The 26,968-nt window shown below is 52.4% G+C and overlaps 1 protein-coding gene across 14 annotated transcripts in view; it reads left to right on the top strand.

The window, feature by feature from the left end:
• Positions 1–23,917, top strand: part of RBM33 (RNA binding motif protein 33) — a 111,249-nt gene extending 87,332 nt beyond the window's left edge. For 5 of the 14 annotated variants that reach the window (XM_086398122.1, XM_086398120.1, XM_086398124.1 and 2 more), the window contains 4 exons: positions 9,701–9,910; positions 11,357–11,545; positions 17,838–17,926; positions 18,048–23,917. In XM_086398122.1, the coding sequence (XP_086254248.1) occupies positions 9,701–9,910; positions 11,357–11,545; positions 17,838–17,926; positions 18,048–18,096 (537 nt within the window). In that variant the 3' untranslated portion in view covers positions 18,097–23,917. Of the gene's footprint in view, positions 1–819; positions 1,010–9,700; positions 9,911–11,356; positions 11,546–17,837; positions 17,927–18,047 lie in introns of all 14 variants that reach the window. The other 9 variants (XM_086398123.1, XM_086398121.1, XM_086398126.1 and 6 more) reach the window with 4 other exon arrangements.
• Positions 23,918–26,968: the final 3,051 nt, after the last annotated feature.

The raw sequence follows: 26,968 nt of genomic DNA, 5'->3' as shown, positions 1-26,968 counted from the left end.
TTGTAAAATTTAGTGTGCCTCCCCGAATATTGTAATCACCTTAAAGAATTTCATTTGATGGAATGGTTCTATTTTTATTACTTAAAACATAGGAATATTCTCCATTTGCTCACTTCTCAGAAAGCTACTTTTAAGTATTTAATTCTCAGAAAGCAAAAGAGAGCAATCTTGTTAAATCATAGCTGCTGACGTCCCCTGGTGGACCAGTGGCGAGGACTGCACCCTTGCTGCCCAGGGACTGGCTTCAGTCCCTGGGCGGGGAGCTGATCCTGTAAGCCCCGTGGCATGCCCCTCCTCCGAGCGTCACAACTGTTCATGACCAGCGCATAGTCCAGAAAAGCTCCTCAGGTTCTAACTGAGCATACGTAAAAATACAAACTGATCAGTGTAACTTACTGTAGTCTTCCCCGGCCATGATTTGTGATTAAACACCAGAAAAAAGAAAGAAGAGCATGTGCCAGGAGAAATTCAGGAGTTTAATTGGGCCTGCAGCTCTGTCTTTCAGTTTAGGGGAAACAGGGAACCTGTGAGGTGTGTGTATCGGGCCACCTGGCCTGCGTGAGCACCAGTGTGACCCGGGGTCTCAGTGTCATGGGGAGGCGAGTGCCCGTGCCCAGCCCAGGGTGCTGGTCAGTGCCTGCGTTCCTTCTGTGACCCGGGGTCTCGGTGGCACCGGGAGGCGAGTGCCCGTGCCCAGCCCAGGGTGCTGGTCAGTGCCTGCGTTCCTTCTGTGACCCGGGGTCTCGGTGGCACCGGCGCTGAGCTACTTGCCTGTGTTCCTCAGGGGTGCTCAGTCTCACTACCGTTCCTTTGGTTAAGGGCAGGACGGATGCGTTCTCCCACTGCGCTGTACTGGAGGAAGAAATGGCGGCCCGCTGCATCTTCTTGCCTGGAAAATCCCACGGACAGAGGAGCCTCTGGGCTACAGTCCATGGGGTCGCAAAGAATCAAGACGTGGCTGTTCTTTAAGAAAGTGAAAGTGGAATTCAGCTGCTTTATTCTGATTGAGGTAATGAAATGTTAAGAATTTGCCAGCAGATTAAGGGAGGAGCCCTTAGTTGTGCCGACCACTCAGGAGGAGAGGGGCACCGAGCGCCTGAGCAGGGGAGCCCGCCGTCCGGGCGGGAGACTCAGAGCTCCATGCCTACGGTCCCAGCTTGTGTGGGGCGCTTGCTTCAGGGGGTTGCCCTGCATTTGTAGATTTCTTCTTCCTCGAAAGTTATTGTCAGGTTTTCTTTAGAGGTGGTAGAGGAGGTAAAATGTGTACAATCCTGGTCCTCTTTTGTGGAGTAGAGGCATTTTTTGATAAAATACAATCTCAATTTAAGAGGCGTTGCAAGATTAGTAAAACATCTGCTGGATTTACTAGAGAGAGCAGCATTGGTCCACGCTTGGGGACTCTGGTCTGAGGAGGAGTCACCGGCAGAGGTGGAAGCGGCCCCGCTCGCTGCCCCGTCGTCCCTGTGGTCCCGCGGTCCAGCCGCTGCTCCCGAAGTGCTGTCTCTCTCTCGGCCCCACCCACATGCACATGCCTGGGCTCCCGGTGCAGCCTCTGCCCTCTCTCAGAGCTGTGTCCCAGTCAGTGCTCCTAACTGAGGCTGGGTTTCCTCCTTGGTTCATTTAAGAAGCAGCTGTTGATGACACTAGTAAGTAAGGTTGCTCTGTGTGTGTGTGTGTGTGTGTGTGTGTGTGTGCGCGTGTGTGTGTGTGTGCGAGCGTGTGGGCGCGCTCAGTGGAGTCCCGGCTCTCTGTGACCCATGGACTGTAGCAGGCTCCTTCCTCTGTCCCTGGGATTCTCAGGCAAGAATGCCAGAGTAGCTTGCCATTTCCTCCTCCAGGGGATCTTCCCACCCAGGGATCAAATGCAGTCTGCTTGACAGGTGGAGCCACCAAGGAAGCCCTCTCTAGTAAGCAAAAGTAACGCCAGAAGTACCATGAATCCCTGTTAGTTCTTCTGGCTGCCTTTTCATGCTGAAATTTACAGTCTGCTCCCACATTCCTCTACTCCATTTACAAGATGGGATCGTGTCACGCATCTGTTTGGTGAGTTGGCGGTGCTGACACGTTCTCAGGGAGCCCCAGGCCAAGGCAGGGCAAGGCTGAGCTTACGGGTATCACTGCATCACGCAGCCAGCTGCCCGACCAGGAGGAGGGCTCAGCTGACCACCTCACTGGTTTCTGGCAGAAGCCTACTTGATGCCATGGTTTTGCACAGCACCTGGGAGCCGAGAACATTCTAGAGGACCAGGGTAAAGCAGGTCTGGTGGAAGTGAGTCAGAAACAAGGCAGTCAAGGACAGGCCTGCAGCAGGCCTGTGACAGGGAAGCCCTTCTGGGAGGAAGCCCTTCTGGGAGGCCGAGTTGGGGAAACTGTGCTGACACAGGGAAGAGAGCCAGGAGATGCCCTGCCTGGGCAGACGGGGCCGGGGGAACGGCCCGACTCCCGGCTTGCTGACTGCAGTTCCCCTTTCCCTGCTGTCCATCCCTCTCCGGTAGGCAGAGTGGTCTCTTCTGTCTCCTGATCATTTCCCTGTTAGAGGTGCTGGTGAGTTCAGATGGTGGGAAAGCAGAAACACAGGCCCGAGGAAGAATGGGTCATGTGTCTTGAACAGTCACTTGTTCGGTAAGATGTGTATTCTAGACTTTTCTTGGAGGAGAAGCCGCTGTATGGTAATACTTATTTTTAAGAACTTTAAAATACTTTAGTGGGAAGAACTGATAACTTCTAGAGACATGACCTTTTAATCATTCTTAAACACGTGACCTCTTCATTTGGGCAAAGTGGACTGTAGTTCATTGGAGGACAGAAGTCAGTCTTAATGAATCAGAATGTCTGCACGTTCATTTATGGGTGTTTTTATGCATATGCTGTTTCCGAGTGAGATGAGTGGTTAAATCAGAAAGAGTTCATCTGTAATTAGAAATCAGGATTTGCTCACCCACCTTCTTCAGCAGAAAGAAATCTGCTTCCTCCAGTGACCTGGGTGCCTCCCCTGTCCTCACACCTAGCAGCTGGCAAGAGCGGGAGACGGGTCTTCTGCACAGGGATGTCGCCTCGTGCTCTGAAGGAGGTCCTTCTCCACTGCCCGTCCTGGGAAACTGGAGACGCCTCGTCGGCCCGGCACCTTGCTTTGTTTCTCCAAAGGCCAGTCAATTTTGCTTTTAAACGATTTCCCCAAACCTGCCTAGTCTCAGAAAGTAGAATGTTGAGAGTGAGAGCACTTGCGTCACTGTGCAGTGGTAGAGCCCTGCAGAGAGGTCAGTGTGCCTGCCGGTGGGTCCTTTTCCTTTCTCCAGGAAGCCAAGCCCTGGGGCTGTGCCTTTAGTCTCAGCGGATTTTGTTTCAGTTCAGCCGATGTATACCTATTACTGATTAGGAAGCGTTTTAGGTTTAAGTTGCTGGTTACACGTTTTGCATGCTTGCCATATATAAGGATAATTTATTGTAGAGACTAGGTGAACACTGCACGTTCGAATTGTTCTCACCTTGAATCATACTGTAGCAGTTTAAGTAGGGGATTGACCCAGGAGCCTGGAGAACAACGTTATTTCTATTCACTTCTCCTTTAAACAGCAGTCTCAAAGACAAAATAGAGCCTTAAATGCATTGGTGTTGAGAAACTTTGCGTAGCATGCAGATCATTTATTGTCCAGATTCCGAGTGAGCTCTCTAAAGAGCACAGGCTAGACCCAGTATTGTTGCAGCTAATAGGAGCTGCTCGTGAGGTCTGTGGGCTGCAGATGAGCAGCGCTGCGCTGACAGTGAAGCAGGCCTTATCGGCAGGAGAATTCATAAGAGGCTGCCCTGGGACCCCAGCCACTGTCCTGCCGTGTGTCCCGACAATGTTATCTGTCCTCTCAGCGCAGAGTATCACGTGTCTGTCATGAGTACAGAAATTAATTTAATGTCACCTGAAGACATGCAATTAATCTTTTAGAGGTTTTCATAATACCTTTACAGAAAGAGTTGCCAGTTTGGCGGATTTGGATTTTAGGGTTTAGAAGAAGATAAGGAAAATTAATTTTTCATCAGGGTTAATACAAGCTAGCAGGGCCACAAAAGCTGAGAAAAATGGTTGGGGAATTTGTCAAGTGTTGTCACTCTCGAATAATGCTGCTTAACGTCTGATAGGTGTAATCAAGAGTTGAGATTTCTATAGAGAGGGATTAATCAATTTGCTCACCAGTGAATGCAAGTCAGTGATATCACTTCTTCATGGGATTTAAGAATGAAAATAAGATTTGATCTGTCAAACTGCAGGACGCCCTGACAGTATCAGTCGGCATTTTTATCTATACATTTAAGCCATTTGTTATAAGTAAATTTGTCCTGCTAATGTTGGTGGCTGCAAACCTCATTTTTGGGTAACGATGAAGCTGATAAAAAGTATTCCTTAAGCTTACTTAATTCAGGAAGTGCCTCTTATATTTAAGAAAAACTACTCTCAAAAGGCACTTTTTACAGTATTCATTAAAAGATAAATCATTTGTGGAAAAAAGCGAGCAAAATATTTCCAGTTTGGTCTAAGACGGGCCACTTCTTTTCTCTTCATCTGTTCTGGAGGAAGTAAAAGAAGTTTAAGGTCATGTCTAAACACACTAGTGTGTAAGGAATTTAAAGCGGTACCGTGCTGCCCTAGAGAAATTCACTTGCAAGGTGAATTTCCTTTCTTTGAGTGGCTAGAATCTGCCATGCACAGACGACTAGTAATTTCCTTACATTAAGACAGTATGTTTCTAAAAGTCCTCGTTTGAATTGACAGTATCTTTAAATTTACATAACTGAACACTAACAATTTTGGGATGTCTTTTCAGTGCTGTTAACTATTATGTGTGAGTTGTAGAAGACTTGTAAGTCAATGGGTAGGTTCCGTTTGGGTTGGTTCTAAACAGTCACCGTTTTTCTTCTGTGTCTCTGTGTGAGAATAGGTGTGAAAACATGTTTCTGGCCGCAGCCTAGAAATTTGCAGGTTGACTGTTTGCTAGTGTTAACGGGAGTGACTCTGGGATTTAGAAATTCCCCTGAGAACTAGCTTTTCGTAGTGCTGTTTTGAAAGAAAATAATTGTTCTCTCAATTGGAAGAAAAGCAGCACTGTCTTTCTTACAAAATAAAAAAACTTGTTACTTATATTTAAGGCTTGAGTCCTCAGCATGATTTTCAGAAAAAAGTCAAAGCAGCGTATTACAGTAAGCCTTCATTTCCTTAAAATGATGTGACTGAGTGATGGTCAGTCCCTTTGTTTCCAGCCCTGCTAAAAATCGTTATGTTGGATGTTAAGAATAAGCTCCTGCCTACGAGGTCGTCTGAAGTCCATGCTTTGGACCCACCAGGACAGGAAGTCCCGGTAGCACTCAGTGTGTGACCAGTGAGAACAATAGTGTTTACTTTGAAGGAGATCGAGGGAAACAGACCCAAGTGTACTTCTTGTCAACTGGGAGACATTCAGAAAGCAGCTCTGTGCATCCTCCCTGGGCAGAGCATGGGGAATGATACCAAGACTCTGGTGACTAAGAGCCTAGGGGGCCGTGGGCATTGCTGTTTTGAAGTTTCTTCCGTCATCTGTAGCTACAGGGGGTGTAAAGCACTGTCCTGTTGTGAATGTGAGTAACTCTAGAGCTTGCTCAGGCCTCCCCCCACTCGTGTGAGCAGATGATAGCTGTTTTTCCTAAAAGTTGGGCTTTTGTCATAACCCCTGCCTGAAACATCACTGTATCTTGCTCCTCGCTGACTCGTTAAGTGCTCGTCGTCTGCCTGCTCTGTGCCGATCGTCTTCCGTTCCTCTTCGGTCCTGAGGCTGCGTGGTGACCGGTGTCCCTGTGGGCTCCCCTTCTCGTGAGCGTTGAAGAAAAAGAGTGCAGCTCCATGGCCTGGGCAGCCCGAGGACTGGAGGCGCTGCTGTGGCTCCCCACGAGGGCGGAGTCGGGGTGCTCACTGTGCTGGGGAGATGCAGGCCGGGCGAGGAGGCCCGTGTGGAGGAAGGAGCATGGTGCGGCCCAGACACGGCTCCTGTGTCATCTCAGGTGGTCTCAGAGAGTCCTAGACAGAGAGGCGCTTGTGACACTTGTTACCTGTGTTTCTGAGCTGTAGATGGAAAACAAGCCTACTTTAAACTCTTTCTTGAAAGGACAATAAAAGTTTAGAACTTGGGTTTTCAGGGTTTTTACGTGACCTAACATTGTCAGGTGTGAATTATCAGTCTCTTACTCAAAATGGCAGTAAAGAGAATTTGTATTACTTGCCAGTGTTTATTGACTAAATGTTTATGTTCTCAATTCCTAGTTTAAAAATCATCAGATCACCACAGTATAGTATATGTATCATCCAAATACATATAGTGTATACCTTAAAACAGGCACACCTTACTTTTGGTACAAGCTCTTCGTTTTAAATAAAAGTGACTGTCTGGATTGTCTACGTTTTTAGTTTTGGGTTGCTAAAGAAAAATTTTATGACAGTACTGCTCATTGTCCGTCGTATATATAGACATCATTCCTTTTAGGGCACTTGTAGTAGCTAACTGCTGATTCTGGCAGCGTGGTGGAATGTTTGCTGAGGCCCGCATCATCGTACTGACAGGGGCACTGCCCCAGGATCCTGATAGCACAGGCTTTCTTCATAGCACTTTTAGACGACTTAGTTTTTAGATGCCTGGTCTACTGTTTATTGTTTTATTCAGTAAATATCTCAGTGCCATCTGCATGCACCAGAAATTTTGGCTTGGTGAATAAAAACAGATTCACCAAAGTGCAAATCACTGGTTTCTCTAGACACTTAAAAATGGCATATGCTTTAGTTGTCCTCAGACTTTACCCTCCTCTCGGGAGCTTCCAGTGAGTCCATAAGTGGAGGACTTTCCCATAGAGGTAACCATACACAGCTGGTTCATTTATCCACATTCGTGAGAAAGGCAGACGTTGGAGGAGAATCAGTCAATAGACTGTTCGGGAGCTGAGCTGTGTGGAGAATTTAGTGACCCAGTGCTTCCTGCGTGTAAGACACAGCCTCTGGTGGGACCTGGGGTCTAGTGTGATGTGTCTGCCCCTGTAGAAAAAAAAAAAAAAGATGTTTTAAAGAACAGCAAAACTTAACCCTTGCAGAGTGAATTTATGAACCATATACTAACATAATTTCAATGTGATTTTAGGTAGATTAATAAATAATAGATTACTGGCTCTTAACAATTAGGAATATGTGTGTATATCCTAAAAATGTTCAGCTTTTTACTATAGAAAAATTTCAAGCATATACAGAACTGGAGAGAGTTCACATAGCTTTTCCAGACTTCTCATTAACTTTATGTGAATTGTGGTCCCACAGAACGGCCTGGCCTGCCTTTCCGTAGGGCTTCCATTTTCCTTTGGGGGTGCTTCTCCATCAGGCTGGAGTAACTCGCCGCAGGATCACATTTTAGGCAGTTCCTGATGACAGAATGTAGGGGTACCCTCCGCTTCAGCTGTCCTCAGCCCTGGCTGGACGTCACTGGAAGAGCCTTAAGATACGCTCGCGTCTGGGCTCCCACTCAGGACAGTGTGACTGAGTGGCTCTCGACTAAAGCCCAGGAACAGTAATATCTGAAAGCTGCCCAGGTGACCGACGTGTAGGTTGAGACTCTTGGCTTGTCTTAGGCCAAGTGTGACGTGAGCTCTCGGCTTTGGCAGATGTCCTTTATCAGGTTGACAAAAGACCCTTCTGTTCCTAGTTCATCAAGAATTTTCATTATGAATGCCTTTCTTGTATCAGTGCAGATGGTCATGTGGTCTTTTCCTCCACTAATGTGGTCTGTAAATTGATTTTTGAATGTTAAACCAACCTTGCATTCCTGGGATAAATCTTACATGGGTATGGTGTATGATCCTCTGAATTTAGCTTGCTGACATTTTAATGAGAATTTTTTTCATATATATATATATATATACACATATTTATTTATTTATGAGGGATAGTCTTCTGTGGCTTTTGTTTCTTTTTTGTCTTTGATTTTTGTATCCCAGAAAAACAGGCTTCAAATATGAGTTGGAAAGTTGTTCCTCCCCTTCTGCCTTCTGAACAAGACTCTGTAGAACTGGTAGTCTCTCTGTCTTAAATATTTGATAGAATTCACCAGAGAATCCATTTGGGCCCGGGTTTTTCTTTGTGGAAGATTTTTAATGATCGATTCGGTGTCTTCTTAGATTTCCAGATTTTCTCTTTCTTCTTGAATCAGTTTTGGTATCTTGCATCTTGCCTGGAAAATCCCATGGACAGAGGAGCCTGGCGGACTGCAGTTCATGGGGTCTCAAAGAGTTGGACGCGACTGAGTGACGGAGCACACAGCACATCTTTTATGGAATTTGTCCATTTCGTCTAAGTTCCCTGATTCTGTTGGTATAAAGTTGTTCAAAATATTCTTTTACATTTCGGTAATGCCACTTTTCATGCATTGGAGAAGGCAATGGCAACCCACTCCAGTGCTCTTGCCTGGAGAATGCCAGGGACGGGAAGCCTGGTGGGCTGCCGTCTGTGGGGTCGCACAGAGTCGGACACGACTGAAGCGACTCAGCAGTGCCACTTTTATTTCTGATTTCGGTAATTTGTGTCCTTCTTCTCTTTTCCTTAGTTTAGTGAAGCTTTACTGGTCTCAGGAAAGTCAGTGATTGACTTTTCCCTGTTGTTTCTCTGTTTACCATGCCCTTGCTTTTCTCTGTGATCTTATTTCCTTCTCTTCAGTTTTGGATTTGGTTTCCTATTTGTTTCCTAGTTACTTGTGATAACAGGTCAGGTTCTTGATTTTAGATCTGTTTTCTTTCCTGATGTCACTGCTTTAGTTGCAGCCCCTCGATTCTAATGTGTTGTATTTTTATTTTCATTCAGAATGCCTTCTGCTCGGTGTCTGTCCTCTTTCCACCTCCGAGCCCGGTCTCCTGGCTGGCGGCCGTGGTGCCCCCGCGCTCAGGGGCCGGCCGGTGCTCAGGAGGCAGCGCCGCCCAGTGCCTGGCCTCGGCCCTGCGGTCCCCGCTCCACTCAGCTCTTCTCCCTGCTGTCCCCCGCGGTTCCCTGTCTGCCCTGGGGGGCTTGTCTAGGCCTCCAGTAACTGATTTCTAGAGTTTCTTCACACCATTTTGTGGATTCCCAGCTCGTCTGTTTTTGTCCCAAACAGCACTGAGGCCGGAGGCCAGCGTGCATGTGGGGACTTGTGACTCAAGAGGGGAGGGGTGACTGGGTGCTGTCAGCCTGTGGGTGCTGCGGGGAGCCCCACTGTTGAGGGTTGTATCTGTAGGGAGGACGTGCTAGGATGTGCCCAGGGGCTGTCGGGAAGATGACCCACTTTCATGAGGTTTGAAAGGGAGTTAAAAGTTCAAAGCAACTGCTGATGCATACTATCAGATTTTCAAAAGGATGCTCCTAACAATGGAAAAGGCATGTCAAGCGTGAACTATTTTTAAAGTTAAGCAGTATTTCATTGAACTAAAGAGGACCTACTTTAATAATTACAGATCTCTTGAGTGGATCCAGTAATTAAAGGTCTTAGATTTAAATTTGATAAAGGCTCTTTAACCTTAACGCCTGTCAGGTGAGCGTGTCCTTTCCGTAGTGGCCCTCATGAGATGGCCGGTGGGTGGGCCCGCCCTTGGTTGAGCAGTGATCGAGGTGGACCCCGGTGCTGGGGAGGGAGGCTTGCTTGTGCAGACACTGACCAGCGCGCTGCCTTGTCTGTTTCAGCAGGGAGGAGAGAGCGACGGCTTTTTTCACCCAGAGGGCCAGCCTCAGCGGATCCCTCAGCCCCCAGAGGTGAGGCAGCAGCCCGCCCGCAAGGTGACACTGACCAAGGGGGCCCTCCAGCAGCCCCAGCACCCTGCATTGGGGGCCCACATGCACGCAGCCGGCCCGCCAGGCATCAAGAGCATCCAGGGGATCCACCCAGCCAAGAAGGTGCGGCCCAGCCCCGTCCTCGGGAGTGCTGGGAAAGGAGCTAGAGCACCTCCGCCCCTGGGTTGAAAGCTGATGTGCTCACAGGCGTGCTTCCCTCCCTCGGCTTCGCGGTGTGACTCTGGAAGCTCACCGGGGCCCAGGGAGCGGTTGTCTCCTGCAGCTCAGAGTGCGCTATGGGCGCGGCTCTGCGTGGCCCCCTGCCCTCCCAGCTGCTGCTCCAGAGGCTCCTCTGAAGTTTCCTCCTCAGCGCCTCGTTCACAGATGGGAAGCATTTGGGGTGAAGTCCCCTGCCCGAGGAAGTGCTTCTGGCCCTGGTTCTTTCTGCACCGAGGGATGCCTTGTCTGAGCTCCGTGTGTGAGATGAGAGCCGTGGCCACCTTTCCAGGAGAGGAGTGTGCGCCATGTCCCATCATGTCCCGGGGGGGCACCCCTCCCCACAGCTTCTAGTGAGGGGCGTCTTCATGGCCCTCCCAAGGCCCCTGCTCTCTGCCCGACAGCCGCACACGTGTGAGGAGGATGGCAGACGCCTGCTCTGAGTTCTCCTGGAAGCGCTTGGACCCTGCCAGTCCCTCCTCTGCTGGTCTTGCTGCTGATACTGAGGAGTAGTGTTAGTGTGAAGACCAACCTAGGTCTTTGAAATGTTTAAATCACTTCGTGTGTGTTATCTCATAAATACCTTCTGACGCAGGAGCAAACAGACTGTCCGTTTGTGCTGCGAGAGGCACCCCCACAGTCACATTCATCGTGCCTTCGGGTCAGAGCTTTAAAGAATGTTCCAGTCTGAGTTCCCTTGAGTCGGGTGTTGTCCCTGGATGTGTGATGAGAAGGCCTTAGGAAGGGCCCCCCCATAGCTGTGAGCACAGATACTGCCCTCAGGCAAGGGCCCCCCCATAGCTGTGAGCACAGATGCTGCCCTCAGGGCTCTCTAGTCACTGCAGTTGGGGTGCCAAGGAGTGTTGTGTGGTGGGGGTGGGGGACCCCTGCTGCAGAATCTGCCTTTCAGGACGGATACTGCCGTGGCCCGCAGTGATGGGGAGTGGCTGGGGGCAGTGCCGCGCACCTTCGCTGGCACTGCCTCCCACCCCCTGCGCGGGCCTGAGCCACAGTGGGGAACTTCGGGCTCTGGGGCCCGTGAGGACCCGTGTCTTGGTGTCCGCCGAGCGCCTTTCTGGAGCCTGTGGTCCTGCTGCTGCATGCACAGGACGACCGTGTGAGCAGGTCGACTGTGGCACACAGTGCCCCCTGGCACCGTGCATGCTGCCCAGGCTGACCGAGACTGCACCGCTTCCTCTCCTCCTCATGCGAGTGTGCTGGCCCTTTCTGACAGTGGGGAGCAGCTGCAGAGGACCCTGCAGCCCGTGGTGTATTTTGGTGGACTCTGGCGGACGCGCTCACGCTATGTCAGACATGCAGCCTGACCCTGAATGGTTCTTCTCTCGTTACCAGGTGCTCGTGCATGGGAGAGGCCGGGGCCTGGCGGGAGCCATGGGCCGGGGCCGCCTGATGCCCAACAAGCAGAACCTGCGGGTGGTGGAGTGCAAGCCTCAGCCCTGCGTTGTGTCTGTGGAGGGGCTCTCCTCATCCACCACCGACGCCCAGCTGAAGAGCCTGCTGACGTCGGTGGGGCCCATCCAGGTGGGCCACCCTGTGCCTTCGGTCTGTGCCCTCCGTCTTGCCCTCCCAAGACTCAGTTCTTTAAAGCCCCTGAGAAGAAAGCTGAATGTTTTACCATTGTGCACGCTTGGTACCAGAACTTTTTGCCTGAGGGTTAGAGTGTTTGGAGTTTTTCAGGTGCTCAGAAACTTCATGAACTGTTTATTCCAGCTGAACAAATTATCCTTTGAAATCCTGAAATTATCCTTGAATTCTTGAGGAGTGGCTTGTCTGTTATCAGACACGTTAAGCTTGTATCCACAGAGAGCTCTTCTTGGACAGCCTGTCATAGAACGGGTTAACCTGCAGGAACACAGCTGGCGTCAGAGAGCTTACGATGCTTTTAAAAATACAGGTTTCCTGAGTGGAGATTCTCCAACCTATGGTAGTTGAAAACCTGGGATCAGATCACAGTTGAGGAGTGAGCCTGGGACCCCAGGCTGGGCTGGGGTGGAGTGGGGTGGGTGGCGAGTCCAGGCTTGCCCTGGGCCCTGCTCCTGGCTGGCTCCCAGCCCGGGTCGGGGCGGGAGGTGGTGGTGCTCTTGCTCTCCACGTGTGACCCCGGTCGGTCTGGGCTGTGCTCCTGCCCCGCGGTCCCGATGATTCTCCTGTGCGTCCTTGAGAGTGAGCCTGCGCTCAGGGTCAGCACGTGATGGCAGAGCCGTTGCTGCTCAGCGCTGTGCGGCTAACCTGCAGAAGTCGGAGTTTGAGTGCTGCGTTCTGGGGGCCATTTTTCCATTTGCCTTTTTTTCTTTCTCCTGTTCTGGAAAGAAGGATTAGAGATCATTGTGTTAAAGTTTAATGGAGGGCACTTTGTTAAAGCAGAGCAAAACTAATACTGGGTATTTAAAGGCTTCTTTTTATTAGAGAAGAAGATGGGAAGATAAGAGTGGTTACATCAGGTGCCCTTAGAATGCTGCTGGAAGGAGTCCCCAAGGGTGAGGAATTCAGCAGCTGCCCAGGAGGGCCTGTGGGCCATCCCAAGGGTCCCAAGGAGCCAGCACCCCTGTCCTTGCCAGTCTTAGTCCCGAGGGATGGTGTTGAGGGGCGTCCACAGGTCTGTAAGCACTGAGATCACACAGTGCTGACGTAACAAAGGTTGCCAGTATTAGATAGCTGAAGACCAATGTTGGTAAGTTTAAATTGTGAGAAGATGCTTATAACAAGACTTGCATGTGGTTTAACTGTAAATACCGTTCAAGGCGGGTGGTAAGGAGGTCCAGGCCTCCTGGCTGCGAGAGAGGCAGACGTGAGGCCTCTGGTGGGCTGGGCTGTGGCGCCACCTGGCGCCCGCGTGCCCTGAGAGCAGGCGGTGTCTGCACCCAGAAGGCCCTGCCCGGTGCCCACCAGCAGGGCTGTGGGAGGAACCGGAAAGAAGGGCCTGTCTGCCTGTCCACCACGCCAGGGGTCCTGCTCGTAGGGAAGGGACAGGCAGTCTGGGGTGGAGTGAGACTGCGGTGGCTGGCTTAACGTTGGGGGTCGTGGTTGGGGGCTCCGTGGACAGGTGAGCCTCGTCAGCTGCCGGGCCTTCTAGGATGTGGTGGGGCCGCGGGCGTCGGGCGTCGAGAAGGCTTCCGTCTCGGTCCCGAGTTTGCTATTTCCTGGAGTGCAGCTTCCCAGCCGAGGACTTACCCCAGGCACCGCACAGTAGTGCACATTTCGTCTCTGCCTCTGCCTCCGCTCTGGAGTTACCGCGGAGGTGGGGTGAAAGAGACGCGGGTCCCCAGGCGCTGCAGAGGGAAAGCGTGTGCCCTCAGAAGGAGGCCTGTCTTCCCTGCGTGAGGTCTCTGGGGTCACTTCAGGCCGCCAGTGCGGCTGTTACGGGGCACAGGCACAGGGGAAGCCCTTGTTCTTGGGGTATCTTGGGTTACCTGGTGAGGAGGAGCCCCTTAGAGCCATCGTGTGAGGTGGGATTGTGCTGAAGCATCTCACCTCCTGTGAGGAGCCCTCCTGCCTGCCTTGTCTGGTTTTGACGGATCAGGAGCGTCTGGGGTGACCTGGAGGAAGTCGGGATCTCAGTGGAAGCAGTTCAGTTATTTTGGAGTTGAGGACGTTTGGGGAAGAAAAGACTAGGTGTAGTTAAATGTTGCTGTTCAGTCGCCCAGTCGTGTCCGACTCTTTGTGACACATGGACTGCAGCACGCCAGGCCTCCCTGTCCCTCACCGACTCCCGGAGCTTGCTCAGACTCATGTCCATTGAGTCAGTGATGCCATCCAAACATCTCATCCTCTGTCGTCCCCTTCTCCTCCTGCCTTCAATCTTTCTCAGCATCAGGGTCTTTTCTAGTGAGTCAGTTCTTCACATCAGGTGGCCAGAGTATTGGCACTTCAGCCTCAGCATCAGTCCTTCCAGTGACTATTTAAGAGAAATGTAGATATTCCCAAAACTGATGTTTTGAGCTTTAAAGAAAACAGGCGTGGCCACATGATCTGAAGATTGTTAACCGGAGGCTGACACGCACAGTTCTGAAAACACTGTTGTAAATAATTTTCCCGAAAAAGAGGATTCCAGGCAGAGTGCATGGTAACCCAAGGGCTGTGATCTGTAGGGTAAGTTTGTACAAGATGAGAGTGGAAGGGGAGCCTCAGAGTGTCTCTTAACTGTGTGAGAGCAGAAGGGACAGCACTTATGCTGTGGGTGAGAGGAAGCCCAGACATTGGAATTGAGGAAAAGACACAGACTCGGCGTCAAAAAAGACCACATCTCGTGTAAACGTGAAGAGGAAGCAGCGTGTGATGGAGTGGTCTGAGACGCCAGAGTCGCTGTTCCAAACACCCCATCACCAGCAAGAGGGTCGGGTGACCTGCGTCCAGAATGAAGAGGGCGGTGCCCCTGCACTCCAGCCCAGCCGCGGGCCCTGGGGAAGAGAGCTGGAGTCGGGGCAGGCCCGCCGCCTGGCACGCCCCAGGGCTGCCGTGTGAGAAGGGGGTTCCCCAGGTGCCCCTGGGGCCTGGCTGCCCAGGGGCCGCTGTCACTATAAATCTGATGGCTTATACCTGGGGCTCTGTTTGAGCATTTTTGTGTGTGTCTAAAACACCGAATATCAGCGTCAGTTTTGGCTTCAGTCGGTTCCCGAAGGCACTGGGAACCGTTGGCCAGAGTAGGGAGAGTAGTGTAGGTGATTTTCAGGACTGCGGGTTCACTGCAGAGTCCCCCCAGCGTGGTCGTTTATTCAAGCACACAGACACCAACGCAGGCTCTTCCTGGAAAGAGGGGGAGCTTTCCCTGAACAGGGAAAAGAGACCCAGAACGGTGAGGACAGTTTTCTGGACTTTAACTGCCCGCTGCCCCTGCGGTGCTTGTGGCAGCTCGTCCAGGGGCCTGAGTGGGGCCACTGAGCCCACGTGCAGGAAGCCACCCCGGGAGGGCGTCGTGGCTTGTGTTCTGCTGTTCACAGTAGCGCAGGTGTTCTCGGGAATCGTCTGCAGGTGTCTTGTCTCTGAGAAATGACAAGTATATCTGGGTGAGGTGGGCAAGTGAGCCTGTCCCCATGGGCCAGTCAGAGAGTGTAGAGTGGAGACAGAGTTTACCTCTCAGTTTGTTCTGGGTAAACTAAAGTGCTTACTTATTTGGAAATGGGCTGCTGATTCGCAGGATGTATTTTCAGAGTGGAAGCTGGTGATTATAATGCATGCCCTTTAGTTTATAGTCCACGGGATCTTCTTGTATCTTCCCAGTAGAGGGATCGCTAGTATTTGTCACTTTGGTAGGTCAGAAATGGTTAAATATTCAGTTTTGGCAGTGTATTAATGTTTTATCTGAAAATAGCCTCTGTATTTTGAAAAAAAAAAGAAAAGGTGCAGAAATGTCAATAAGGGGAGGAAAAACAGATTTTAAGACGGTGTTCTTACTGCTTATGTTGACTGTTGAGAAGTAGCTCACGCAGGTGATTTAAGAATTTCACTGAAAGTTTACACTCTTTTGATTGATACTTTTTCAATTAAATTGAGCTTTAAACCAGGTAGATACAGATAAACAAATCTTACCTCAGATGCCATTTTATATGATAAGTGGTAAACAGGAAGCGTCATGTTTCACTCCACATTGTGAAGTCACCCAGAGGAAATACAGCCTCAACATTCTTTTTCTCAGAAGAAGAGCATGGTGTTTTCAAAATCTAGATTCCATCTGTGAGTCGTAGAGTGCGGATAATTATCTGTGCCATCGTAACAAATTAGTCTTCCTTGTCTGTTCCTAGTTGAGTGATTTTTGTAGCTTTCGACAGAATAAGTCTAGTAAGCTGTGGTTCTTGTGTTGAGAACTGCCGTGGTGTTGGCAGCAGTTGGCACGAAGCTGTGCTCGGCATCCTTGAGTGCTGCAGCCGCATGGCGGGAGTGGGGACCTGGGTCAGGAGGCGGGCCTGGCAGGGTGTCTGCTGCAATGCGGGGCTGTTCTCATGACCGGAGGATAGCTCCTACCATGCTCCCCTCAGGGCTCCGCGGGTCACGGGACAGCCCGGCGTTTCCTCTTGCCTCTTCCCTTCGGGGGCAGCTCTAGAGTGTCAACAGTTGGAGATGGTTGGAGGAAAAGACAGAGAGCGGGTGTGTGCTGAAAGCTGGGGCCGGCAGGTGTCTGTCGAGTAATGCAAGTGGGATTTCAGAGGCCAGGAAAGCTGTGTGCTGCCCGTGTGTCCCAGAGAAACTAATATTGAGCTTTTCTTGTCCAGCTTTACTTGGAGAAGGAAATGGCAACCCGCTCCAGTACTCTTGTCTGGAGAATCCCATGGACAAAGGAGCCTGGCGGGCTACAGTCCATGGGGTCGCAAAGAGTCGGACACGACTGAGTGACTTCACTTTGTCCAGTGAACTTAGTGATCAGTGAAATTATCAAGAAAATTCTTGTGCTTCTGGGTTTTGTATCTGACAGAAGAGGTGAATCTGCTGTTTGCTGAGCTGGCGTCAAGAGGGCCTGCCGGTGGCTGCCCTGCACCTGGCGTCCTGGGCCTGCTGCCGGTCAGGGTTGCCTGGCGGCGTGCCGGGCGACCTGACTGCCCTCCGCGCGGCCGGTATGAAGCTCAGCGCCACGCCAGCTGGGCACTGGAGACTGTTTCTGTGTAAGTGCCGGAGAGCAGCTTTTGGGAAAGCGTTTCCTTAGTACTCTGCTCACCGTGCTTACTCGTGGGGTGCTGTGTTTATGAGAGTGGGGGGCGCCTGTTCTGTTACACAACGTGGCTTTCTCAACGTGTTTCAGAGAATTGATGTTTTGGCTAGGTACTTCTGTTGGAGGTCTTTGAACAAGTGCTCTAAAACGAAACCGCCACATGTGTAAACTCTTGTCAAGGGTGGTGTCTTGCTGCTGGTTATGTTTCTGGCTGCTGCACTTCACTGGGCAGAAGCCCAGACACAGCAGATGGCTCTCAGTTGCTGAGTCCTTGCTGCTTCCTCGGGTCGGGTCCTCCAGGGAGCAAGGTCTCTGCCACCCCCCACCCCACTGGGCACTTTGCTCACTGCCCCAGAGACATGTGGCCAGTCACGAAAATGCTTGAGAAGGGTCAGACTCTGGAGAGTGGGCTGGCTGAGAAATCCGAGTCCTCCTTCGGCGTGTCCCTCCCAAATCCTAGAGTGCTCTGTTGGAGCACAGAGCTCCTCTCATCCTTGGGGCAGGTGTGAGGACCATCTGTCCGTTCACGGTCCTGGCACTGGTCTCCTCGCTAGACAGATCTGTCCACTCCACGCACGCCTCTGGTCTTCACTTGGGAGAGTAGCCTCGGAAATGGTGTTTCACATCCTAGGATTTAATTTAAGGTGCCGCTTCATGCTCCCCGACATTTTAAAGTGCAGAGTGTGAGCAGACAGAGCTGAGGGCTGCCCCGGTCCCAGCCGCGCCCCCTGGCAGCCCCGCTCTGCGTGAGGACCTGGGTCTGCCCCAGCGGTCCTCGGGGGAGCGCCGCCCCTCCGCCCTGAGCCCCTGGCCCACCTCGTCCCTCCTGTGTGAGTGGGGCCCGGGGAACGTCGCCTAAGGGGAAGGAAGTCTCCGAGGGTGGGCGCCTGCCTTAGGCCTGCGTGAGCAAGTGGAGGGAAGGGGGGCAGCTGGCGAGCAAATGAAGGAGGGTCTTTACACCGGGCCTGGAGGGTGCTGAGTGCTGCTTAGGGCCGGGGCGCGGGGCTGTTTCGACGGGGAGCTTGAAGTACTAGTTTGTGTCAGGGACCTGCGGTCCGCCTGGACTGGAACCTCGTGCTAACCCCGATGGACCAGCGTGTGCGTTACACCCTATGCCGCGGTGTCGCGTGATGCACAGCCCCGCTCTGACACGCTTCTGTCCTCTTCCTGCAGAGCTTGCAGATGCTCCCCCAGCAGCGGAAAGCCATAGCCAAGTTCAAGGAGCCAGCCCATGCGTTGGCGTTCCAGCAGAAGTTCCACAGGTAGCGTGGAGTCCCTGGGGCCAGACGAGGGTGGGCCGGCTGCAGGACGCGGTGCGGAGCGTGCCGTGGGCGGTCCCACGGGGCAGGGGGCTTCACGTGTGTGCCGTGTGCCCTCCCGCAGGCACATGATAGACCTGTCCCACATCAACGTGGCCCTGATTGTCGAGTGACCTCCGCGGACGGGCTGACCGGGACGCCGCACACACACTGTGGAACTCCTCCGGAGCTGCGCGCAGAGGCCCCACGAGCCGAGTCTCTCCATCCACAGCCCTGCCAGGCCGTTGTCCGAGACGCCCGACGGCCCGGGGTCGATTCCAGAAGAGCTGGACTTGAGGGACGTGGCAGACTCGCGTCGCCGTTAGAGCGCTCACGCTCTGTTGCCACCACAGAGAACTGCAGTTCCGTTTTCTTTCGTTTTCCAAGTGCTTACAATGCATGTAGACGTTGTTGTTTGTGATCTCACTGTATGACCGATCCCAGTGACTTAGTCAGGAGAGACCATCACCGTCACAGATGCTCAGTATTTTTCACAGCAAAGAATATTTGATAATGGTTGCACTTATCTTCAGTGCAGGCTAGACGAGTGTGTTTCTCACCCAGCTTCACTCGCGTTCCTTTCTCAGAAGGCCCTCCAGGGCATTTGTGAAAACGTAGAGGCAAATTCGGGTGGCGATATCCTGGGAAGCAGGGTGTGCGGGTGGCTGGGAGTGGTGCCAATTGTGCAGCAGATTCTGCTTCTTGTAAATATTCCCAGAGCGCCAGCCCAGTTCCAGAGGGAATGCCCCTTTCTACACTCTGCCCAAACACCATGGAGAAGCTGGTGGGCACTGGCGTGAGCCCCCGGACTAAGCGCAGGTTTTGGGGCCCTGCTAGGTGAGGGTAGGCCAGCTGGAAGCTTGAAAGGACCTGTTTGGTTTTTTCCTCTTTTTAGACACAGCCCCAAGAGGCATAGTCATGCCACCAGCTCTGTGATACGTATGTGACTGTTGGGAAGCCTGGTTATCACTGCTGTGACGAGCGTTTTCTTTTCTGAAGGCCCTTTGAGCAGGGGCCTTTGAGCAGGGGCTGCACTGTCCTTGAGCGGAGCCCGGAGCAGGGGGCTGCTTGCACGGGCGTGTGGGCGGGCGGCTGCAGAACTTGGGGTAGCTTCATGCAGGTGAGACGCTTGCACCCCGTAAAGTCATCTTCAGTGAAATCCGTTGTGGGCAGACGATGGCAGAAGTCCTTACTGTATTTGTGCTCGTGAAGGAGTCTCACTGTTGGGTTTTTCTAACATGGGCCTGAACTACTGGGGCAGGTGATAACTGGGGCGTACTCAGACTTTTTAGCTGAATTTTATACGTAAGATTTCCTGTCACGTTTATTAGTAGAATTAAGGGAAACAGACGCCTGTGCTGGTTAGCGCAGCGAGGACCCTCAGCAGGGCACCCCTTTCTCAGCTTTCTCGTGGGGAGCTGAGACACAGGTCATGTGATCTTGTATCTTCTTGTTTTCACAGTTGAAATTTTATCTTTTTCAAATTAAGTCACCAGAACTGCAGGGGAGTGTTGAGACCTGCGAGCCTCTGTAGCGCTGACTCCACAGTGCGCCACGTGCTAGGAGGGAGCCTGCAACGTGAAGGTGGGTGCTCATGGCCGCTGCTCAGAGGCTGCAGTTCCAGGAAGCGGTAGGCACTGGTAGAACACCCTCGATCACCTGTCGCTGGGGGCGCCTGGCGCGTGCCCCCACCCCCCCTCCCCGCCCGTCTTCACGAGTAGATGCAGGTGTGTTCACACGAGCATGGCTCGTGTGGCTCAACCACAGCGAGCTGGGTTGAAGCGGCAAGTGGGGTACTGCAGGCGCCATGCAGCGGGGTCCAGGCCACCTCCCCCTCAGGCGGCAGGAGGCTCACAGTTAAGGGACTTGTTCAGGGCTTGATGACGCAGTGAAATGAGCCTGCCGATTTTACCGCTTTTTGAAATAGTCTAAGTGTGCTATGACTTTGAAGCTAAAAATCTGCCCGTTGTCTCCATAACGTAGCTAGGCACCCTTTTTTCTAGTTAGTGATAATAAACGAATCCTATTTGGGCACCTTGTTCACGGCTACCCTAAGGGCTGCTTTTGTGTTGTCTGAGCCCGATATGGTGCCCCGGGACACGTGTGCGTCTGTAACTGTCTGCACACACCCGGAACATGCTTTCTCTGGATAGAACATTCTTGAACGGCCATCGGCCAAGTCGGCCAGGCCTTCCGTCAAGGCCTGGTTAGAGAGGCTCCCCGTGGTCGCCTCCTGACACGCTGGGCCCGTGGGCACGGGCTATCAGTGCCGGCCAGGCCTGGGGACGCAGCCTCGGTTTCCTTGAGGAAACTGGGAAAGGAAGGGAGCAGAATTAGAAAGGAGCACTACTCCCGCCTCGCGCAGTGCAGTGCAACCAGACCACCGCACGATGAACCCCCTGGGAAGATCTGTTGCAACCATTATCTTTGTTCTTTATTTATCATGCATTTAAAGTGAGATGCAGAAGCAGTTAACACACTATGTAAATATGGACCTTTTAAAATTAAATCGTTATGGGAAATGCTTTCAGTTCAGCAACATCGTAGCTATTTGTTAGTTCTTTTGTGTTGTCTTATCAAAGTTTAATGGATACAGTTCCATAATGTTGATGTGTTTGTGTGTATATTCGATTTTTATAAAGATGGTAGTAAGTCAATACATTTATCCTGATCTGTGTATTATTTGTTCACAAATTCAAGAAGCCAGTAAATATCATTATATCTCATAAGGTAAAGACTTTAGCGATTATGTGGAGCTCAGGTACCCTTTCTTTTCGTATTATCTTGTTTTGATTTTAATGCTGTAATATAAGTTCACTTAGCTACTTACTGAGCTAACCTTGCATTTCCGTTGGTCTGTCCATATCTGTTAAGTCTTACGTGATATCCTTCTAAGGGAGAAATACCAGCTCTTTTTTCCGAAAGCAATGTTGAGGGTTCCGCCCTTTCTGGCCGGGCAGCACCCTCAGCAGGGCCTGTGCCCTCTCTGCACCGGGGGTGGGGGGTGGGGCGGGGAGGGGGGCGGGGGGACTTCATCGTAACTATTTCTGACTGGGGTCTTCTCATGATTTGTAAAAGGTCCTAGATGAACAATTGTTTGTGCTTAGTTCTGTAGAGTTTCTGAATTGTGACAGAGCTTTAGATCCTGCACTCGGGGATCTTTTTTTTTTTTTAAGGGCGTTTTGCTAAATGATGCAAGCAGACTTTGTTGCTGGAGGGAGGCTGGGAGAGGTGACCAGGGTGAAGAAGGACAGGACGGAGTGCAGGGAGGTAGAGCATGCAGGGTTGGCCAGGAGCCTGGTCCTGACGCCCGGCGCTGAGGAGGAGGCAGCTGGGGTGGGCGGGCGGGTAGTGGTCACAGCGACGGCCATGCCAGGGCCGCGCGCTTTGCGTGCAGTGGACCGCCGAGCTGGTGGACGAGAGGAGGCCCGGCTGGCTGATCTGGATGGTAGACGAGACTTAGGGCCAGGTTGTTCTGAGAACCTGTCACTTCTTTCCTTTTTTTTTTTTTTTTTTGAATCTTTTGTAGTTTTTGTTGTTTGTTTTCTGCTTTTTATTTTTTAATTTCTCTGTTGTTTAATTGAAGGTAAGCTCAGTGTGCTTATGGACCATTGACTGCCAGGGACCCTGATGAGGACAGTCAGGTTTTGGTTGAGGTCTGTGTGCAGAGCGCCTAGAGCCACGCGTGGGGTGTGGAGCCCCCGAGCCCCCTAGCTTCTGGCCCCCAGTCCCTGGAGTGGCAGCGTGCCCCCCGGCTGCACCCCACCGGGAGCCCTGCTTCTGCAGACCACACCGCCGCCTTCTGCAGACCATGCCCCAGCCTGGACCCCATCCCAGCCCCCCACCGCAGCCCAGCTCCTTTGTCTCTGAGTGGGTGGGTGCTTGAAAGGCATGGTTGACTTTTTTACAGGTTTTTCTAAGTGACGGTGTTCTGAAAGGGGATTAACTAACTGAAGGGGTGGATGATACAAAATGGGACCAGGAGACACCCCTGTCCTCTTGGAGGAAGCCATAGGAATTACATCCGTTACAGGGAGAATGTAGATGTTCTCCTGTACTTAATGAGCATTTAAATTAGCCTTTTCACCTCTTTTTAAATCATGTGAATGATGTGTTGTTTTGGACATCAGTAAATATGAACTCTGCAAAGGCAGTGAGCCTTGACTTACTATTAAATCCTAAGGATTTTGTGTAAGGTTTTTTTGCAACCTGTTTAATTTTCCTCATTTAAAGGGCCCATGGTTCTGTGTCCTGGAACCAAGCAACCCTCTGATTCATATTGGATCCCGGGTATACCTGCTGGTAGCGTTTGGTGGGGAAGGGTCTTTGGTTTTACACGTGTGAAAAACCTGCTCTTTTTAGAAAATGTGCAAAAAATCTTACGTCTCTTTTCTGTGCTGTATTTTGGTAGGAAGTCTTTCATTAAGATGAGGAGGCAGTACAGGCGTTTCTAGTGAGAACTTGCTTCTTGCTCTCACTTCTCACCAACTAAAATGTAAAAAGGCCTTCATGTCGGCGCTTTAGTTTACTGATTTTGAAAGGTATGTAGAAGAATACAGGCCTTTAAAAAGAAACATGATTGTAGTCTTTGAATTTTAATACTTTCCACAGAATGGACAAACAGATGTACTGTTTTAATATATTCTGTATTTAGTAATTTAATATACTCTAGAAAGTAGACCTCTTGACATTCTTCTAGCATGATTTTCTTTTAAACTGTTTTTCATTTTAAGGGCACGTAATGGAACCTGATTTTTAAAGGACTGTTTAAGTTCTGTGCTCTCTGCAGTATTGTCTCAGGATATATAATTTATGTTTTTAAAGCAACATTTATATGACACACATTTATAGCTATTGACGGAAGAGCAAATAACCACTTGTTTTGATAACTCAGCTTTGCTTTTCACAGGCGTGGGATCCAGAATTGTTTTTTCCTCTGTGAGGATTTTAACTCTAAGGCTTTAATTCTGCTGTTTAATTTTCAGGTTCACCAGCAACACAGCCTGAAATCTTATTTGTTTTTTTTCCTTTTCATTTCTGAGCTGGTTCTCTTTGCTGGGCTTCCTGTCTGGTCTCACTCCTGCTGCTGAGAGTCTGGGCCCCATCATCCAGGCCTCCTGCACACCCCTTCCTCCCCTCGGGGTTCCCTGCTAAGCCCACCCCCACTGTCCCCACAAGCATGCCCTTCTCTCACTTGCGTTGCCGGCTGACCGTTCTCTCCTCCTGCTGCCGCCTCCGGTGACTCTGTCCTGGCCGCTGTGTCCCGTGTTGGCGTTGAGAATTCCACTCAGCTGTCGCGAGTCCCCTGTGCTGCGTCGTCTCACCCTTTGCTTTGACAGGTCTGACTCCCCATTTGTTCCCGCAGGTCTCCGGCTGGCAGAGTAACCTCTGGGTTCTGTTGTTTGCAGGCGCTGCACGGAGGCCGGCCCGCGCCCGGGCACTCACCAGCCCTCTGTTCCTCCCTCTCCTTTTGCAGGACCTCTCTTGCGTGGGTCAGTGTTAGTGGTAGCGCGCTCTTCTTCCGCTGGGAGGCGACGGCCCGTCGGGCTCTGTCGCGCTCTGGCTGGCTGTGACCCTTCCTAAGCGTATTGCTAAGTGCTGCGAGCTGGCCTGGGCCGGCTCGGCACGGCGTCTGCAGCTGTGTTTGTGGGGCGCACACTGGGATTGAGGAATCAAGAGCTAAGCGAGTTGCTTTCTTCTGGGTGATCTGCTCCGTGTCTCCACCCAGCGCACCACTCTCACGTTTGCGGGCGGGGATGGTGCCTTGTTTTACCCCGTTTTCCACTTTGCGCTAATCACTGTGACAGCTTTATCAGGAATATGTGTGAAGAACCGTTGTGACATAGTTGGAGAAAATGTATTCTGTGTGTGTCATCTATGTGATTCCATGCCAAGAAATGTGTTTTGAACTGTATTGTAATTCGAGAGATGTGTTAATAAATACCTTGCACTTTCTGCTTTTGTCCGTAGCTTTTATTCCCTCTCCCACTCGGGTTCGGTCCGTCCCACGTCTTCCCCACCGGGACCATCCCTCAGTGGATGGGGGTTGTCCTGAGGCCCCCCAGGCCCACCCGCTGTGGTCAGCTCTTGCCCTGAACAGGTGTCCAGCCAATGGCCAACGGAAGGTCAGTGACCGACTTGCTCCCAGTCCAGGTCTCATGAGGCGACAGTGACCAAGCAGGCAGGCCACTGTGTTTCGTCAGCCAGAAGTGGGAGACGCACATCCTCCTTTTAAATGTTGTGGAGCATCAGAGCTAATCTGTAGCGTTTTTCAGAGGAAGTCGGTGATCGTGACACCGAGAGTGGGGAAGGTCACTTGCCGTTGCCCGCTGACTCCCTGCTTCTGTCACGAGAAGCGGCACGCGCCCATGTGCCTGCGCTGCGTGGCCGTCGCCCGCTGACTCCCTGCTTCTGTCACGAGAAGCGGCACGCGCCCATGTGCCTGCGCTGCGTGGCCGTCGCCCGCTGACTCCCCGCTTCTGTCACGAGAAGCGGCACGCGCCCATGTACCTGCGCTGCGTGCCCGCCCTCCAGTTCAGGCGCCCATGGCCCTTCCCAAGTTGCTGCAAACTGCTCATAACCCATGGTCTTTAAATACTTTAAAAATAAAGCGCCCCTCAAAAAACATCGTTCAAGGAAAAGCTTGAGGAAAAAAACCCAGAGGTCCCCCCGCCCAACACCGTCACTCCCCCCAGCGCTGTACAGGCTGGGACTGGGCTGCAGCCGCACCTACCTGCCTCACTAAGGACAGAAGGGAGACCTGTCCCTAAAGGTAGCCTGAATCTCAGCGCCGTTCTCCCCAAGGTACGGGTGAGAACGCGCCCAGGTTTCAGGTAAGGAAGAAAGGTGGGAGAAGAGGCTGGTTTGCGGGAACACAGATGAAGAGGAAAAAGTCCACCTGAACAAAGTCCAAGATCCCCGTGGGGGCACAGGTGGGCGAGGGTGCAGGTGGGCGAGGAGGGCAGCGGTTTGGACGGAGAACAGCCCACCTGGGCCTGATGCCCGGCTTAGGTCCCGTGCTGGTGGCCTGGTGGGGTGGGGCCCTCAGGGTCACATGGGGGCCTACCTGACCAGGGCGAGGCCCTGCCCCTGCGGCTTCCAGCTTCGAGCCCTGCCTGAGGGTGCAGGCCTCCTGGGCTGCTCCGGCCTTGGTCACTGGGCAGCTGGGAGGGCGAAACCATGGGACCTGCCCGGCACCTGCCCACCTGAGTCCCCCAGGACGTCCAGTTCCCAGCCCTCCATCAGGCAGACCTGGAAAGGGGACTGCGTTTCAGCGCCACAGCCCTGGTTCTTGGTCTGCGAGACCAGGACCCCCTCCTTTCTCAGGGCTACTTGCCTGAGGCCCGAACCCTTGGAGGAGCTACCGGGATCACACCTCTAGGGCACTGCCCATCCCATGGTCAGCTCCCACCCAGGGTCACGCCCTCCCTTAGGGCCACACCCCCAAGGGTCATCCCTTCCAGGGCCACCAGCCACCCCCAACCCAGTCCCTCCTGCCACAGGGTCACACCCCTTGGGGTCACACCCTCCCCCAGGGCTGCCCCCTTCTCTAGGGTCACACCCCCAGAATCCCATCCTTCTCCCAAGGTCAAGGCCTCCCCGATGGCCACAGCCCTGAGTCACAACGTCCCCTAGGGTCACACCCCCGGGTCACACCCTCCCAGTTGGCTGACCTGACTCCTGTCTCTCCACCATCACTCTGGACATTAGGAAATGTCTTTCCCCAACATGATCGGCGAGGAGATCCAGCCAGTCAATCCTAAAGGACATCAGTCCTGGGTGTTCTCTGGAAGGACTGACACTGAAGCTAAAACTCCAGTACTTTGGCCACCTGATGTGAAGAGCTGACTCATTGGAAAAGACTCTGATGCTGGGAAAGATTGAAGGCAGGAGAAGGGGACGACAGAGGATGAGATGGCTGGATGGCATCACCAACTCGATGGACATGAGTTTGAGTGAACTCTGGGAGTTGGTGATGGACAGGGAGACTTGGCGTGCTGCAGTCCATGGGATTGCAGAGAGTTGGACACGACTGAGCAACTGAACTGAACTGAACAACATGATCTGAGATGGAGACTCAGTCCCGTGACTCCCTCTCTTCCTCGGCCGCCCGTTATGCAGGCCTGGGCCACGGCCTGTGTGGGCCCCTCCTGGACCCTGACCTGCTGAGCTCGACTAGCAGGTTCTTAGGGGACCGGGACCCCCAGTCCTCAGCCCCGCCTCCCCTGGCTGCCTCCGCTGGGGAGCCGGCTCTTTGGGCACCTTCCCAGTCCACTCCCTGCCCTCGTGCTCACGGAGCCACACCCCGCTCCTCAGGACACTTGCCTGGCATCCCGATGGTGGGCAGCCAGGCTGGCGAGCCTGCTTTGAATTGGCAGCCGCGGACCTCAGGGAGGAGCCCAGGTGCCCTGGGAGGCCCAGCTGCATCTCCCGGTCAAGCCAGGGTCACTCTCAGGGGGATCCCTCCCACCTCCTCCCCTCGGTGTCCATGGCCTCTCGGCCTCCCCTTTCAGCATAAATTCACCTGCTCCCTCACCACCCAGCCTCTCAGCCTGCCCCGCGGTGCTCCTGTCCAAGGCCAGCGCCCTGTCGGCACGGCCGCCACACAAAGACCCGGGGCCTGGGTGGGTCTCTTCCCCTCCGGGACTTTCCCTTCTGCCCCGGACCTTTCCTTTCAGCAGCAGACGTGCAGGAAACAGCCTCCAGTGGAAAAAAGAAAATGTCCTCCTTGACCTCGTAACCACTTTCAGCAGCCGATGCACAATTCTTTCCCCGTTTTTGTAAAGCTCTGGTGGCTCAGGCAGTAAAGAATCTGTCTCTAGTACAGGAGACCTGGGTTCGATCCCTAGGTCGGGACGATCCCCTGGAGGAGGGCATGGCAGCCCACTGCGGTCCTCTTGCCTGGACAGTCCCCAGGACAGAGGTGCCTGGGGGCCTCAGGTCTGTGGGGAAGCGTGACGCTGTCACTGAGAGTTGTCTCTTTTTGCCGCCTTCATTTTCTCTTTT

The sequence above is a fragment of the Bos grunniens genome, chromosome 4 (genome assembly GCF_055505025.1).
Source record: "Bos grunniens cultivar Pamir isolate PY7600 chromosome 4, Bosgru_T2T1.0, whole genome shotgun sequence".
Taxonomy (NCBI): Eukaryota; Metazoa; Chordata; class Mammalia; order Artiodactyla; family Bovidae; genus Bos; species Bos grunniens.
Note: the sequence above shows the minus strand (reverse complement) of the source record. Positions and strands in the feature narration are given on the sequence as shown.